This window comes from Chiloscyllium punctatum, chromosome 30, assembly GCF_047496795.1.
Source record: "Chiloscyllium punctatum isolate Juve2018m chromosome 30, sChiPun1.3, whole genome shotgun sequence".
In the NCBI taxonomy this organism is placed as follows: Eukaryota; Metazoa; Chordata; class Chondrichthyes; order Orectolobiformes; family Hemiscylliidae; genus Chiloscyllium; species Chiloscyllium punctatum.
This window is the reverse complement of record NC_092768.1, coordinates 53409869-53426861: the sequence shown is the minus strand read 5'-3', so window position 1 is coordinate 53426861 and position 16993 is coordinate 53409869. Positions and strand designations below refer to the sequence as shown.

Below are 16993 nucleotides of genomic sequence, written 5' to 3'. Positions count from 1 at the left end.
ACTTTAATTGAAAAAAAAAGTTGGCTTATCCTGTGCTTTTTAATTACACCAAAGTGTGAATTATAACCAACTCTACCCTTACTATTATCCTCCAATGATTTATCACTTCTCAAAGGCACTGGGTATTGTAATGAAAATCTGAGTGAAAACAGATGTAGACTAAGATGAGATGAGAACATGTAAGTGAATGCAGTATATGGCAGACGCACCATGTGCTGCTCGGATGAGTTTTCCAGGCTCCATAGGACCCATCGTCTTTCTTATATCCCAAAATCCTATTATACCCTGGAAAGGAATATAGCATGTTTGTTAAAAACAAAGAAAAAAAAATTATATTGCAATTACCTCAATTTAATATAAACAAGATGCAATTTGATGTAATAGCATCTCATTTGTGGAATAAGATTATTTGCACAGATGTTTTGGAAATCATGGTCATTTAAGCAGGCATTGGACAAGCATATGGAGGTTATTGGGCTAGTGTAGGTTAGGTAGGCTTCGGTCGGTGCAACATCGAGGGCCGAAGGGCCTGTACTGCGCTGTATTTTTCTATGTTCTATGTTCATATCTGTCAGAATGATGCCTGAACTAAAGGATTTCAATAATGAGGGTACTGACACAGTCTGTGCTTATGTTCCTTTGAGGGTAGAAAATGTAAAGTCAATATGATCAAGGTGTTCAACTTTAAGTGGCTGTTTTAAGCTCATGTCTGCACAGGTTTGCTTCATCTGATCACTGTGAAGCTATGCTTCCCAGAACAGCCATCAGGGATTCCAAACAAACTCAGCCACATCCGACAGCCTTTCCTCAAACAGACTATGCAGGCAACATTTCAGCCGAAGTTTTCATGATTGTATTAGATTTTCTGTTCGGCAAAAGTGAGGACTGCAGATGCTGGAGATCAGAGGCCAGATTAGAGTGGTGCTGGAAAAGCACAGCAGGTCAGGCAGCATCTGAGGAGCAGGAGGATGCTGCCTGACCTGCTATGCTTTTCCAGCATCACTCTAATCTAGACGCTCAGATTTTCTGTCGTCAAGTCTGATCAGAGAGGTAAAATAAAATGAAATTTTAAAATCTATTGATGTATTTTAATCCAGTTATGTAGAAACATTAAACTTGAAACACTTCACAACAATACAGCTTTGATGAACATTTAGACTTACATTGCTCTTTGCACTCACTAAGTTTGAAGATCTAATGTGACAGAGGACTTGTTGTATAATTTAACAATAATGTATTTTTATTCTTATAGGTGTTATATAAAACTAAGTAAACTATAATACAGATTTTATGATAGTGTCTTTTCTGTGATGAGAACATATGATAAAATGCATATTGTTGTTGTGCTAATACAATGGCTCCAAGAGATGTTTTATGTCCTTGTTTATTTAATAAGAAAGGTTGAAAGCAGAGATACTGATTGGCCTGCTTCAAAACCCACAAAGTAAACAGAATGTGAGGCTTTTGGCTTTTTCCCCCTATATTTGGAAAAATAGAAGCAGCCTGATTGGGTGGGGTTAAGCTCCTACAAAGCCAGGATCTTTATTTTTAGTTTTTCAGCTGCAGTTGCTGGGATAATGAAGCTGGATTTGGAAACTGCAGAATATTTTTCCTTGCTATTCTCTCTCCCAGAGTTTTTTATTGATGTTTTCCTCCATGGACTGGAGAATTGCCTGTGAGACTATATTTTTACTGAATTCCACCTTTTACCAAAGATGTGTCCTTGGGATGTTACTATTATGGAACAATTCATTAATTAATAGTAGTTAATATATTGACTGATTTGTTAAGTGCTTCGATTTACAGTTACAGTTAAGTCAATTCTTTTATTCTTACTTTGTATTTTAAAAAAAATCTGACAGTCGTGCTGGTATTAATCTGACTCCCTGCTAACAATGCAGACTTCCGGAAATTTCCAAATCAGGAGTTCCAGACCTGGAATACTGTGGCAATTCTAGTCACCATGCCACAGGAAGCATATTGTGAAACTTGAAAAGGTTCAGAAAAGGTTTACAAGGATGTTGCCAAAATTAGAGTTTGAGCTACAGGGAGAGGCTGGTGCATTTTCTCTGGAGCGTTGGAGGCTGAGGGACGACCTTATGGAGATTTATAAAATCATGAGGGGCATAAATAGGCTAAATAGACAAGGTCTTTTCCCTGAGGCAGAGGAATCCAAAAAACTGGAGTGCATGAGTTTAAGAAGTGAGCAGAAAGATTTAAAAGGGTCCGAAGGGCAACTTGTTCTTGCAGAGGGTGGTGCGTGTATGGAATGAGTTGCCAGAGGAAGTGGTGGAAGTTGGTACAAGTCCAACATTTAAAAGGCTTCTGGATGGGGATATGAACAGGAAGGGTTTATAGAGATATGGGCCAAATGCTGAAAAATGGGACTAGAATTATTTAGGATATTTGGTAGGCAGGGACGAGTTGGACTGAAGGGTTTGTTTCCATGCTGTACATCTCTATGACTCTATAACTGTCAGCTTATAAAGGATGTAGAAACATGCTGAAAATTCAGTTTGGACATTGCCTTTCTTCAGTCAATTGAAACAACAAATGTGATTTAACGTACCCAGAAACAGATGCATCACAAGAGGCTACTTGAGTACAATGCAAGTCTTTGCAAAAGCAGTTAAAATTGTTCCAATTACATGAGCAAAGTAAATTCAATTCATGTTAAATCTTGATGATTGAGTTCACTGACAAATCAAACGCAGGACTTTCTATCAAGCATTGCCTCATAAATGGTTTGAATGCTTCTCTTACCGAATAACTTAAGGTTCATACAACATAAATACAATTCAAACTGTAGTCAAGGTCAATTTGCACAGTGAGCGTCAAGTCGAATGGGAGTAACATCCGGAAATAGAGAAGCAAACATGCGCAGCTAAATACTTTCTTGCTGAATGGATAGAATAGAAGCAATAAGGGATGAATTTAATTAAAAAGGCTTGTTGCTGGATTCCATGTTAAGCTCGAGGAAATAAGCTTACCTGTTTCAATGTGAAAGATTGCTTCATCCTTGCGTTCGGCTTTAAGTGACAGCCACTGATCGCTTTGGTCGAGGTATTCGACGACAAAGACTGTAGGGGCCATATGCATTGCCGTTTGCTCTGCACAGCCAGTTGGCACTTTGATTAGCTTGTCAATTCCAGCAGCACTTAGCGAATTTTCCACTGCCTCTCCCATTATTGTCCCTAAAACAGCAGGGTTCAAAGTGAAGAAGTATTGGTTTAGAAAGCCACAAATTATGTTTCTCTTCTCAGATCTAAACAGAGTTCCAATACTCTTCTTGCAGTATGGAAATGGTTTCCTGCATAGAACTGCAGTGATTGTAGCAAGGTCAGTCAAGTGGACCGCACGGAATATGAGATCTTTGTTTGGAATTGTTAACCTGGGTCAACCAGTGAGCCCTGGCTGACAGGTACAAACAGGAGTGACACATATCCTGTTCACTCGTGGAGTTGACTCTGATGAGGCTGCGCCAGAGTCAAGGACTTTTCACATGTAAATAAATGATGAATAGGTGATGGGATACCAGCCTATGTGGAGTTATTTCAGTGGTAGCAAGAGCAAAGCACGTCCTGAAGAAACTCTCACATCAGTCATCTCAAAGGATTGCTTGTCTCATGCATTATTTGGAAAGCTTGACTCATTCAATGCTGCTGTCAAAGACTGGGCCCAGAATGTGGAAAGGATGCCTTGCTTTTTCTGGGAAAATGACATCAGTGTAATTGAAAAGCAATGAGTAATCATCCAGAAAGCTTTTTCAGTGATGAGGAGCCTAGCTTTCTTTGATGCTAAACCTTTCAAGAGTTGACAGGTTTGGTTCAGGAATGTTACAACTCCAACCCTCCTCTAATTCTGGAACATTATCAGTTACATTCAGCAATTTGAGAACCAAGGCAGTCTGTTTCGGAATGGTTGATATTGTTAAGATGACTGGCAGAGGCATGTGAGTTTGGCTTTACCCTTAATGAGATGCTGAGGGACCGATTGGTATGCGCATTAATGATATAACCATGCAAAAACATCTACTCGCTGAAGCCTAACTGGACCAGAAATAGGCACGACAACTGGTTTTATCACTGGAAAATTATGAAGAGAATCAATAAGATAGAAGCAGAGAGAATGTTTCCATTGGCAGGTGAACTAGGACAAGAGGACTTAGCCACAAGATTAGAGGAAGCAGATTTAGGTCTAAATTGAGAAGGAACTTCTTCACCCAGAGCATTGTTAATCTGTGGAATTTGTCTCCTAATGAAGTAGCTGGTGCTACTTCAGTTGATGCTTTTAAAGCTAAGGTAGGGTTTTTTTTTAGAAAAATGAAGGAATTAAGGGATACAGTGAGAGTGTGGGTAAGTGGATCTGAGTCCACGAAGAGATCAGCCATGATCTTATTGAATGGTGAAGCAGACTCGAAGGGCCAGACGGCCTACTCCAGCTCCTGGTTCTTATGTTCTTAGGTTCCTATGTGCTAGTAACCAGGAAGACCAATAAGAAGCACTCAGAGAATGTGGACACAGTTCTTGGACATTTCTCCCAGGTGGATCTATACCTTAGAAGGGAGAAATGTGTGTTCCAGGCATCCCAACTTACTTATTTGAGCTACAGAGTCAACAAACCTGGATTACACCCTTTGGAAAATAAAACGAGAATGATCAAAAATGGCCCGGCTTCCACTTCTGTATGGAAGGTTCGGTCGTTCCTTGCCATAGCTTTCAGGGAAGTGAAGAAATAGCTACTGTCCTCTTAGGTGTCAGCACAGTATGACCCCAAGTAAGGTATCAAGGTAGCACTGGCTCATAGGTGTCCCAAAGGAGGGGAACACCCAATAAGAACAATGACTCACCAGAACAAAAGACCCTATACCCATCATGCGCAGGATAAACATAATTTACAGTATTCCATTCAAAGACTGCACACAACATTTTACAAGTCAAACAGGCAAACAACTAGCAATCTGCATCCATGAACACCAACTAGCCACTAAATGTGATGACCAGCTGACCCTAGTAGCTATACACACAGATGACAAGGGCAACATAATGATCATACGACAAGCTAAACAGAGAATTTCGAGAAGCATGGCACTCAGCTATACAGACTACATCAACAAGCACATAGACCGAGATCCGATATATATCGGCCACTACAGTGAACAATCAGAACCAGCAACCGGAAGCAGCAGGAACGGAACCAAATAAATTCCGGAAGACGCAGTACAGCAGCGCTTCACAGGAGGCTCCAACGTACGGAAGTTGTCACCTAGATAGAGGACAAAACATTGGGGCGGCACGGTGGCACAGTGGTTAGCACTGCTGCCTCACAGCACCAGAGACCCGGGTTCAATTCCCGCCTCAGGCGATTGACTGTATGGAGTTTGCACGTTCTCCCCGTGTCTGCGTGGGTTTCCTCCGGGTCCTCCGGTTTCCTCCCACACTCCAAAGATGTGCAGGTCAGGTGAATTGGCCATGCTAAATTGCCCATAGTGTTAGGTAAGGGGTAAATATAGATGTTGGGGTAATGGGTGGGTTACGCTTCGTCTGGGCGGTGTGGACTTGTTGGGCCGAAGGGCCTGTTTCCACACTGTAAGTAATCTAATCTAATCTAATCTGCAAGTCAAATCCTCAGCTCGGCGAACATACCCATAACCATGCCAAACGGCACCCAAGATACCAATCTTTATACAAACCTTGAACCCAAGAGTATATGCAACCAGGACTTTGTCTAATGTAGAGCATAAGTACACCCAGATAGGGAAAGAAGGATTAGTACTCATATTTGGAGTCAGGAAGTTTCACCAATAAATCCGGATATCGATTTGCAATAATAATGGACCACAAACACATGTTAGGTCCAGTGAAAAGGACAAAACATTGCTGCCCATAACTTCAGGCTGATAGTCGAGGGCTCTAATAGTAAGTGTATATCTGGGAGGTCAAGTAATGAATGCAGATGCATTGAGCATCTCCCAATGGCAGATACACTACTGATGGTGCAGCCACTGTAAGAGTCTGGAATGGTTTTAAATTTTCAGGACACACTTCCAGTCACAGCCAACAGCTTCAGACTTTTATTGTGGAAAGATCCAGTCCTGGCAAAAACCAAAGCAGCTGGTGGTGACAGAGAATACCAAAGGGCCGTTACAACCAGATTTTTTTTTTTCTGAGACACTCCAGGCACAAGAGATGAGCTACTGTGCATTACACTCTGCCTTATCTGAGGAAGAGGCAGAGGAGCCCGACTCAGTGCTAAAACACCCCAGAAGGAGCAATGAAAAAAACAACTGGTCTATGACCTTGACATCAGAGGGATAGGGATGTACGAATTGTAACAATGTCAGCTATTGTGGACCTTATGGAATTTAAGTTCCCTGATTGGGGCTGTTAATCTGATCCAGCAGCTCCTGTTCCTTGGATGCTGCCTGACCTGCTGCGCTTTTCCAGCAACACATTTTCAGCTCTGATCTCCAGCATCTGCAGTCCTCACTTTCTCCTCTGTTAATCTGATCCAGTCAGGGAGCCCCGGTGACAAATAAAGACTGGAGTTTCAGACATCTATTTGACTCTGATGGAGCTGTACCAGTGTCGTGGTCATTGCAGGGGTAAATAAACGGTGACACGTTGACAGAGTACTGGCCTTTGCGGAGTCATTTCAAGAGCAATATTTTCGAGGTGCAAAAAATTCTGAGATTGCTTGGGTCAACAATTAATTTTCATCAGCGTAAACAGAAATAGCTAGAAAATCTCAACTGATCTGCAAAGAGAAATCAGAGTTGATGTTTAGGGTCCCGCAACCCTTCTTCAGAACTTCAATTCAGTCCGAAAGAAGGGTGACTGGACCCAAAATGTTAACTTAGATTTCTCTCCACAGATGCTGCCAGACCTGCTGGGGATTTCCAGCTATTTCTGTTTTTGTTTCTAATTCCCAGTTTATATTGTTCCTACGGTTTTCAGTTGCTCTTCATGTCTTTGAAGCCAAAGAATGAGATCCTCGCTTCAGATTGAAATACAAATTTCAGGCTGAGACTCGAATGCAATAATAGATCCCTACAGTGTGCAAATAGATCCTTCGGCCCAACAAGTCCACACTGACCCTCCAGAGATTAACCCATCCAGACCCGTTCCCCGACATTATAGCCCTGAGTAATGTACCTAACCTACACATCCTGAACACTGTGGGCAATTTAGTATGGCCAATTCACCTAACCTGCACATCTTTGGATTGTGGGAAGAAACCAGAGCACCCCCAAGCAGACACAGGGAGAATGTGCAAACTCCACACAGACAGTTGTCCAAGGCTGGAATCAAACACAGGTCCCTGGCACTGTGAGGCAGTAGTGCTAACCACTCAGCCACCATGCCACCCTAATGATAGAGACAACTGTGCAGACACAAAAACATTACGTGTTGGAAGCTTCACAGTCAGATGGGTTGAGAAATGTGAGGTGATTTTTCATAACATAGTTGAATGGCATAGGGAGTAAATTGACTACCATTGTTTCCATTTTCTATGTGCCTCACCTCTCTTACTTTGAGGAACTGTGAACCAACCTTATAATATTACTTCCATAAAGTTAGGCTAATGTACACCCATGTTTATTCAGCTATCACTTGAACACTTCAAGGACACAATGAAATATCCTCATCGACTTCGCCAAAAGACAGACTGCGAAATCAAAAATGCAATTTATAATTACCTGTGGCTCGGATGTACATATAATTATCAGTGTCAGGCACCAAGTTAGATGGCTCTGCTTCCAATATTTCATAGCTGCTTCTCACTGGAAAAGACAAAGTGTTTAGGATGACAACCCTGGAATGTACAAGAAAATACAGCATCCCGTGGATGCTGCAAATCTGAAACATTATTTGATGACTCCTAACATGTCATCACTTGCCAATGGCTTGCCTAACCTTCCTCAAACTGTGCTTCCTGCACAGACTTCATTCCATCCTCACATTTCCCCCATCTGTGTCATGTCTGGTTTGTGATGCCAATTTCTACTGGGCTGCATCTGACACGACATGGTCAACTTTCGCCATGTCTGACCCATCTCTCACACTTCTGTTTTCACCCATTCCTCTCATTCGCAAAGATTTACCAGGATGCTGCCTGGACAGGAGGGCATGTCTTATGAAGAAAGGTTGAGGGAGCTGGGGCTTGTCTCATTGGAGCAAAGAAGGATGAGAAGTGACTTGATGGAGGTGTAGAAGATGATGCGACATATAGAGTGCGGAGCAAGAGACTTTTTCCCAGGGCAGAAATGTCTATCAGGAGGGGGCATGATTTTAAGGTGATTGGAGGAAGGTTTAGGGGAGATGTCAGAGGTAGGTTCTTTACACAGAGAGTGGTGGGTGTGTGGAATTTAGTTCCAGCAGTGATAGCAGAGTCAGATACATTACAGACATTTAAGTGACTCTTGTACCGGCACATGGATGATAGTAAAGTGAAAGGTATGGAGGTAATTCTGATCTTAGAGTAGGATAAAAGGTCGGTATAACATTGAGGGTTGAAGGGCCTGTACTGTGCTGCATGTTCTATGTTCTGTACCTCAATGAGATCTCCTCTCATTTTTCTAAATTCCAGAGCACAGGCTTTAACTGCTCAATCATTCTTCACGAGAAAAATCCCTCGTCCCTGGAATTAATCTATTGAGTCAAGATTACAGTGGTGCTGGAAAAGCACAGCAGGTCAGGCAGCATCCGAGGAGCAGGAAAATTGATGTTTTGGGCAGGAGCCCTTCATCAGGAATGAAACAAATTAACCTATTGACCCTACTCTGCTTTGCCTCAGGCCTCAGCCACAGGCCTCCTCAAGTAAAAGGACCAAAATAATACACAATAGCCCAGATGCATTCTCACTAATATTTTATCCAGTTGCAGCAATGCCTACCTACTTTTACATTTTTCTTTACTGCGACTTTACTTTACTGTGGATCTTTTTATTTTTCTTTGCAGTTTCAATATACTGTAAGCAGAAACTTTCTTCTCAGCAAAACTGATTACATTTGGAGGTAAACTTTTTGGGATTGTAGTACATATAGATTATGACGACAATCTGGCAGGAAAACAAATGTTGGAAGATTGGGATATATCACGGTGCTGTCTATGGTTCTCTTAAATGACACCTGCAGTAACATTGCAGGTCCAATTGCCTTCTTATGTGCTACAAATATTCTAAGACTCATTCAAAGTTGAGGCAGGGTTGGTCGTGAGCATGTTGCTTTGGTTCTGGAGTTGCACACAATTGAGAATTAGAAAACTAACAGGTGTTAGTGAAAATTTATTTTATTTTGTGCTTTCAGAAATTTTGTCTGCAATTTATGAGGTGAATTCCAATCTTACAAGTGACGTATAAGGAATTGTACTCTCCCCTTATCAAGTCAAACTGTTGCTTTGTGAGTTCAATGAAATGAACTGTGTTACTACTGCCTATTGGAAGTTAAATTTCTCTTACCTTTGGGATTTATGGGGATGCTTGATTCTTCTGACACAAGTACACCTTCAGGCTGCCAGGTAGAGTGAGAAAGAAGTTAATTAAAATATTATAAAGTCAGTAATTTCTTAGATCTGGAATACCATTAAACACAATCTTAGCCAATATAATTAGAATCATTTTTGGCTTGGCTGAGTTATCAAACGCTATTGTTTTCAGTTACAAAATGTTGAACTGAGTTCACATATTTCTTTCACTGGAGAGCTTTGTTTTGGGTTCTCTACTAGCAACATGCTGAACGGCATAGCTTTGATTTACATCTTCACCCTAGAAAATGGCACCATTTGAAAACATTGTCTTTAATCATTCCAGTCAATTTTAATTGAACACCTTGAAGATTAAATTTTATCAGAACTTAACTAATGTATTCTGGGGATAACAAGTTCAATTACTGAAATCCTGACTTAGAACATAAACTATGTGATTGTGGTGAGATGCGGCCCAGTTGGTGCTGCCTTTATTCTCGGGCTAATATATCCTTCCTGAAGGCGTTTACAACTTTACACGGTATATCTTCAATGACAAACTTGAGACTTTGTATAACTGGAATGCAACATTGTCCCCTTCACAGTTACAAAGGCACAAAGTAGAAAAAGAAATTTAAATAACCTGCGCCACTCAACACTTTTTCACTTGCTCGAAATGAAGCAGCTTGCAACATGTTCTTAATTAATGATTAATAACTAAGAATTAACCAATGTGAGTATCCTTGACTGTTAGACAATGTCATAATTTTTCCTAATTCAGCAGAGATAAATTTCCTACCTTTATGTGGCTAACCAGAGTCTGTGCCGTATTGAAAGATAAAACAGCACACAAACCACTTTCTGATTAACTTAATTCCTTGAGTCTCTTTCCAAGAGCAAAACAGCTAATTCCACTATCTTGAAATTTAGGTGTTATAAACTATCTAATTCAGTACTCCTTTGAAGGTAAGGCATTTCAGAATTTACAAAAATGGCACACAAACTGTTATATCGTGTTACTCTAACATATCATGCAGCAGAACTTGCTAATCAACATGCACTATCCTACTTACCACAACTTTAAGATATTTTAACACAGCGTCCTCATACATCATGGTATTACTGAAAGCAATAACATTGATAGGCATGTTGCCAACGACCAATGGAGCAATAGCAAAGTGAACCGAGGCAGCCGAATTTGCTTTGATCAGAACTTTCCTGGCATTATTCCTTGAAACAGCAGGACTGCACAGCCCCTCTGCTTCTCTCATGTACACGAAAACCTACAGGAAATACACACACACAATATTTTTCACAAAAATAACTAAATTGATGCACATATCATTGAAGTATTTTCTCGTGCAATATTATCGTAGCAATGAAAATTAGATTGGAATTGTGCTGTGAGGATCACTTGCACAGGGAATATTTGTGATACAGATACCAAAGGACATAGATGCAGCTGAAAATATGCAAAACACATTTGTCAGAAAGAACACAGAGATTGTAAGGTTTAGGGAGGATTTGTCTGTTTTGTATCGAGAGGGCAAATCATGAGTTCAGTACAAGCATTGATTCCAAACATCATGAGAGGGGTCAGTTAGGTGGAGTAAAGATGCTAACATTGCTTGGCAAGGCAAAAAATACAAAATGCAGTTTAATATAACAACTGATAAATCAAATAGAAATTTTTTGGTTTATTTATGGCATGTGAGCACCACGGTTCAACCAGCATTTATTACCCATCCCCAATTCCCCTTGTAACAATGGAGGTGAACTGCCTTTTTGAACCACTACAGTCTTTTGGGTACAGTGACATCCCTAGGTCTGTTCAGAAGGGCAAGACTAAACTAACAAGTAACTGGTAAGAATTTGGAACTCTCTTCCATACTAACTCTTCACAACCTAACTTTAACATCAAAGGTTTATGACTAATATAACAAGTGAAAGTATCACAGGAGGTGGGTTTCTATTGCCTTCCCCATATGTATTAGCAGAAAACATGGGTTAGAAGAAAGTGAGGACTCCAGATGCTGGAGATTAGAGTCAAGAGTGTGTTGCTGGAAAAGCACAGCAGGTCAAACAGAATACGAGGAGCAGGAGAATCAATGTTTCAGGCATAAGCCCTTCTTCAGGAATGGATCCAGAAAACATGGATTAGATCACTGATTGGATCAATAATCCTCCATAAATGCATTTCCCTCTTGGTGTTATCTGATTAGATTAGATTCCCTACAGTGCGGAAACAGGCCCTTCAGCCCAACCAGTCCACACTGACCCTCCAAAGAGTAACCCTCTGACTAATGCACCTAACACTGTGGGCAATTTAGCATGGCCAATTCACCTAACATGCACATCTTTAGACTGTGGGAGGAAACCGGAGCACCTGGAGGAAAGCCGCGCAGAGAATGTGCAAACTCCACATAAACAGTCGCCCAAGGCGGGAATCGACCCTGGGACCCTGGTGCTGTGAGGCAGCGGTGTTAACCACTGAGCCACCATGCCACCGCTTTGGACTTTTTTTTGGTTCCACCAGGTGACATTCTTTGCACCTGAGATGCCTCAGAAATAGTCTGACAGTGGCAAGTAACATTTGCACCAGATGAACTCCAGGCTTGGGCCATCACTAAGAAGAGACAATCTAACCAATGCCCCTTGACGTTCAATGGTGTTACTATCATTGAATTCCCCACAATCAGCATCATTGGGTTTTACCATTGACCAGAAATTCAACTGGACTTGCCAGATGGACACAGAGGCTACAAGAGTGGGTCAGAGGCTAGGAATACTGCGGCTCTTCCTGACTCACTAAAGTCTGTCCATCATCTCCAAAGCATAAGTCAGGACTGTAGTGAAATACTCCTCACTTGCCTGGATGGGTGCAGCTCCAACACTCAAGAAGCTGACCACTGTCCAGGAGAAAGCAGCATGCTTGTTTGGCACCAGATCCCCGAACATACACTCCCTCCATCACTGAAGCTTCATAAACAGCAGTGTGTACAACCTCCAAGATGCATTGCAGCAATTTACCACAATCCTGAGACAGCATCTTCCAAACACACAGCCACTTCCATAGAGAGGGAGAAGGACTGCAGGCACATGGGAACATCACTCGCATGTTCCCCTCCATGACATTTACCACCCTAACTTGGAAATATCTTCACTGTTGCTGGTCAAATTCCTGGAATTCCGTCTTTGTGGTCAACCCAGAGCAGGTGACCTTCATGAAGGCTACTCACCACCTCCTTCTCAAATGGAACTAGAGATTGTTAATAAATGTTGGCCAGCCAGAGATGGCCACATTCCACAAAAAAGTGTAAGGGATGGTCAGTGATTTCGAGCTGAAGAGAAGTTGCTGACTTACACATGTGAGCACAGCAACACAGCTTATCTTATTAAATCATAACCTTCAAGGTGTCTGGTTTCTTTACTTAGACATCTCTAAGAATTACAGCATAGAACCATTACAGTATGAAAGTAGGCCATTCGGCCCAATTGAATCCTCCCAGAACCACACCACCTACCATGTTACACTGCATTACTAGGGAGTAATCCAGCTCGCCTACACATCCCAGGACACTATGGGCATTTTAACATGACCAATCTGCACATCCTCAGACTGGGGGAGGGAACCAGAGGACTTTGAAGAAACCCACACAGACCCAAGGAGAATGTGTCAACAGGCAGTCAGTCAAGGATGAAATCAAACCCAGGTCGCTGATGCTGTGAGGTAGCAGTGCCAATCACTGAGCTATTGTCAATTAACGGGTGACCTTCTCCAGCTAGCATGCACACACACAATAACACACACAGAAACAGTAATACACACTCTGTCTCACAAACACACTCATACACATACGCACGCACACACAATAAGAGACACACACACAATAAGACACACACACACACACACACACAGTCACATAATAACACACATATTTGTATCGGTACCATATAAGCCTACTTGGTATAGAATGCAGAATCTGAACTAATTAATTTTCTTACCTCAAGTTCTTCGGGCAGGTAATTGTACAACACTGCTCTCACATCCAACTGCTCATTCCTTTTGACAGAATATGGTAGCTTCATGGATATAAAAAATGGTTTGAACACTTTCATCTTCTTTGGTTCAGCAATACAGAATCCTTAAAGTTAAAAAAAAACAAAGAATATTCTTACCATTGTTTAATTCATTTTTAAAATCGTCCAATGCTTCCTTGAAATATTTACATAACTACACAATAACTCAGCAACACCACAAAAGACATAACTGCTAGCCAATCTCATTATCACTGCGGACTGCACGTATGGTAGTCACACATTAGCCAATGGGCATTGCGAAGGCAGACAGGTCGACAAACCCTAGCCTTAAACATGGTATATCCTGCACACAATGATAACGGGTTCCAACTGAGGTGTCTGTAGTGATAATGTCTGTGACAGCATTTAACACAAATTCATGATTCTAGAATTGCCTGAACGTATTAGAAGACACCAAATGTAATCTCTCATTTAAGAAAGGAGAGAAAAAGGAAACAGGGAATGACGTGTCCATTGGTTTGAATTAAATAATCGTGGAAAAGCTTAAATCATTTATTGATGCAGTTTAAACACTACACAGGCAAAATTATGGCATCATCAGTAAAGGTTAACATGGCTGTATGAAAAGAAAATTCTTTTGAGTTTGTGCTGAATTTAGAATCATTCATTGAGCTTAAGCAGAATGATTAGAACATAGAATAGTCCATCCCCAAAACAGGCCTTTGGCCAATCATGTCTGCACTGATCATGAGGGGATTCTAAATTAATTACATTTGTGGTTGATACCACTCTGTTCTCTCCCTGTTCGTGTGTCTGTCTGAATACCTCTTAAACTTTGCTACTGTATCTGCTTCTAGCATCTCCCTGGAAGCACCGTCTAGGCACCTACTATTCTCTGTGAAAAAAACTTTCTGCGTACATCTCTTTTGAACCTTTCCCAAATTTCAGGAAGCGATGGACTGAGACCCTATAATCACTCTGAATATCAATGCTGCTATGGTTCCAATCATGTCTTATGTATTGTTGTACTGACACCTCACAATCTCTCTATGCATCAATGTTCTCATCATTTTTTGTATAGTTTCCTCTTGTACTTGATCTCCCAAAATGCATCACTTCACATTTACCTGCATTCAACACCATCTGCCATTTCTCCACCCAACTTTTCAGTTGATCTCTGTCCTGCTGTTTCCATGATAGCCTTCCTCGCTATCCACAATTCCACAGGTTTTAGTGTCATCTGCAAACTTATTTATCAGACCATCGCCATTTTCATCCAAACAATACACACACACGTGACCATCACTCGAGATCCTAACAGTGATTCTTGCAGAATACTACCTGACGCAGATCTGTGGTGAGAGAAATACCCCTCCACAACTTACCTGCCTCCTATGGCCAAGCCAACTTTCCATCTAGCTTGCCAACTCACCATGGATTCTATCTGATTTGTTCTTCTGGACCAGCCTCCCATGAGGGACCTTGAGCAATGTTCCAGTAAATTCTATGTAGACAATATCCACCACCGCCTTAGTCTCATAAAGTATTATTACCTTTGTCACTTCCTCAAAAAACTCAATCAAGTTTGTAAGATCAGACCTCCGTAGCATAAAGCCATGCTTGCTATCGTTAATAAGACCAGCCATCTCTAACTGCATCCTGTCCCTAAGACTCTTCTTCAATAATTTACATACCACTATTATATGGCTCACCAGTCGATAATTTCTTGGATTATCTCTGTTGCCCTTCTTGAACCAATGAATCACATTGGCTATTCTACAGATGTTGGACCTGACCTATGGCTAAAGAAGAGACAATGATTCCTGACAAAGTTCCAGCAATCTCCTGCCTTATCCTGGATCGATCCAGTCAGGACGTGGGGAATTATCGACCTTAACATTTTCTCAAGACACTCAACACCTCATCCTGACATGCCTGAGCTTAAATTCACATTTAAACTTACCATTATCTCTACCTTTCTTTGTGAATACAAAATATTCCTTCTGGACCTCATCCACTTTTTCTGGCTCCACAAGTCAATTCTCTCCTTTGTTCTTCAGTGGAGCTGGTTTTTCCCCAAGTTACCATCTTGCTCCAAATTATATGTCTGAAATGCCTTGGAAATCTCCTTTATCCTCTATGCAAAGTACATCATGGCCCCTCCTAATGTCTTCTTTCTTAATGTCCTGTTTCCTAAAATGCTTTATTTATTCTTTTAACTCAACTTACAACATATCTCTTTATCCAAGGCTCCTGAATGTTACCACCTTCAGTGTCATTCTCACAGGAACATACTGGTCCTGACCTCTCATCAACCCTTAAAAGACTCCTACACCTGAGATGTGAACTTACCTTCAAACAGCTTCCCCCAATCCAATTTTACTAATTCCTGATTAACACTGTTGTAATTGGCCTTCTCCAAATTTGCCATTTTTACCCAAGGACCAGTCTTACCCTTTTGCATAACTGTCCAAAACCCACAGAATTATGCTCACTTTTCCCAAAATGCTGCCTCATTGAAATTTTGATCACCTGGCCAACACAACTTAGACTATGGCCCCTTCCTCAGTTGGACTACCTGCATATTGTTTCAAGTATCTCTCCTGGATGTGCCTCACAAATTCTGAACCAACTAAGCATCTGGTGCTGAGAGAGTCCCAGTGAATATTGATTAAGTAAATAACATTCACTATCAAATGTTACTGTTTTTATATCTTTCTATGATATGCTTGCATGGTTACCGAGAGTCATATTACATCTTCCCAACATAGCGACTGTACTTTCTTATTCCTATGTTCTTCAGTATGTCTTCGTTTGATGAGCCCTCCAAGATGTCCTCTCTGAGTACAGCTGTGATATTCTCCAAGATGTCCTCTCTGAGTACAGCTGTGATATTCTCCAAGATGTCCTCTCTGAGTACAGCTGTGATATTCTCCAAGATGTCCTCTCTGAGTACAGCTGTGATATCTCCAGGATGTCCTCTCGAGTGTAGCTGTGATATTCTCCAAGATGTCCTCTCGAGTGCAGCTGTGATATCTCCAAGATGTCCTCTCTGAGTACAGCTGTGATATTCTCCAAGATGTCCTCTCTGAGTACAGCTGTGATATTCTCCAAGATGTCCTCTCTGAGTACAGCTGTGATATTCTCCAGGATGTCCTCTCTGAGTACAGCTGTGATATCTCCAGGATGTCCTCTCTGAGTGTAGCTGTGATATTCTCCACAATGTCCTCTCTGAGTGCAGCTGTGATATTCTCCAAGATGTCCTCTCTGAGTACAGCTGTGATATCTCCAAGATGTCCTCTCGAGTGCAGCTGTGATATCTCCAAGATGTCCTCTCTGAGTGCAGCTGTGATATTCTCCAAGATGTCCTCTCTGAGTGTAGCTGTGATATCTCCAAGATGTCCTCTCTGAGTGTAGCTGTGATATCTCCAAGATGTCCTCTCTGAGTGTAGCTGTGATATTCTCCAAGATGTCCTCTCTGAGTACAG

The 16993-nt window shown here is 41.4% G+C and overlaps 1 protein-coding gene across 1 annotated transcript in view; it reads right to left on the bottom strand.

The window, feature by feature from the left end:
* The window catches only part of LOC140455522 (complement C4-A-like), a 271191-nt gene that overhangs the window by 135466 nt on the left and 118732 nt on the right, over window positions 1-16993 (bottom strand). The window contains exons 20-25 of the mRNA XM_072550468.1: window positions 13470-13609; window positions 10538-10747; window positions 9460-9511; window positions 7700-7783; window positions 2991-3194; window positions 210-285 (exon numbers count right to left, since the gene is read on the bottom strand). Of these exons, the coding sequence (XP_072406569.1) occupies window positions 210-285; window positions 2991-3194; window positions 7700-7783; window positions 9460-9511; window positions 10538-10747; window positions 13470-13609 (766 nt within the window). The remainder of the gene's footprint in view (window positions 1-209; window positions 286-2990; window positions 3195-7699; window positions 7784-9459; window positions 9512-10537; window positions 10748-13469; window positions 13610-16993) is intronic.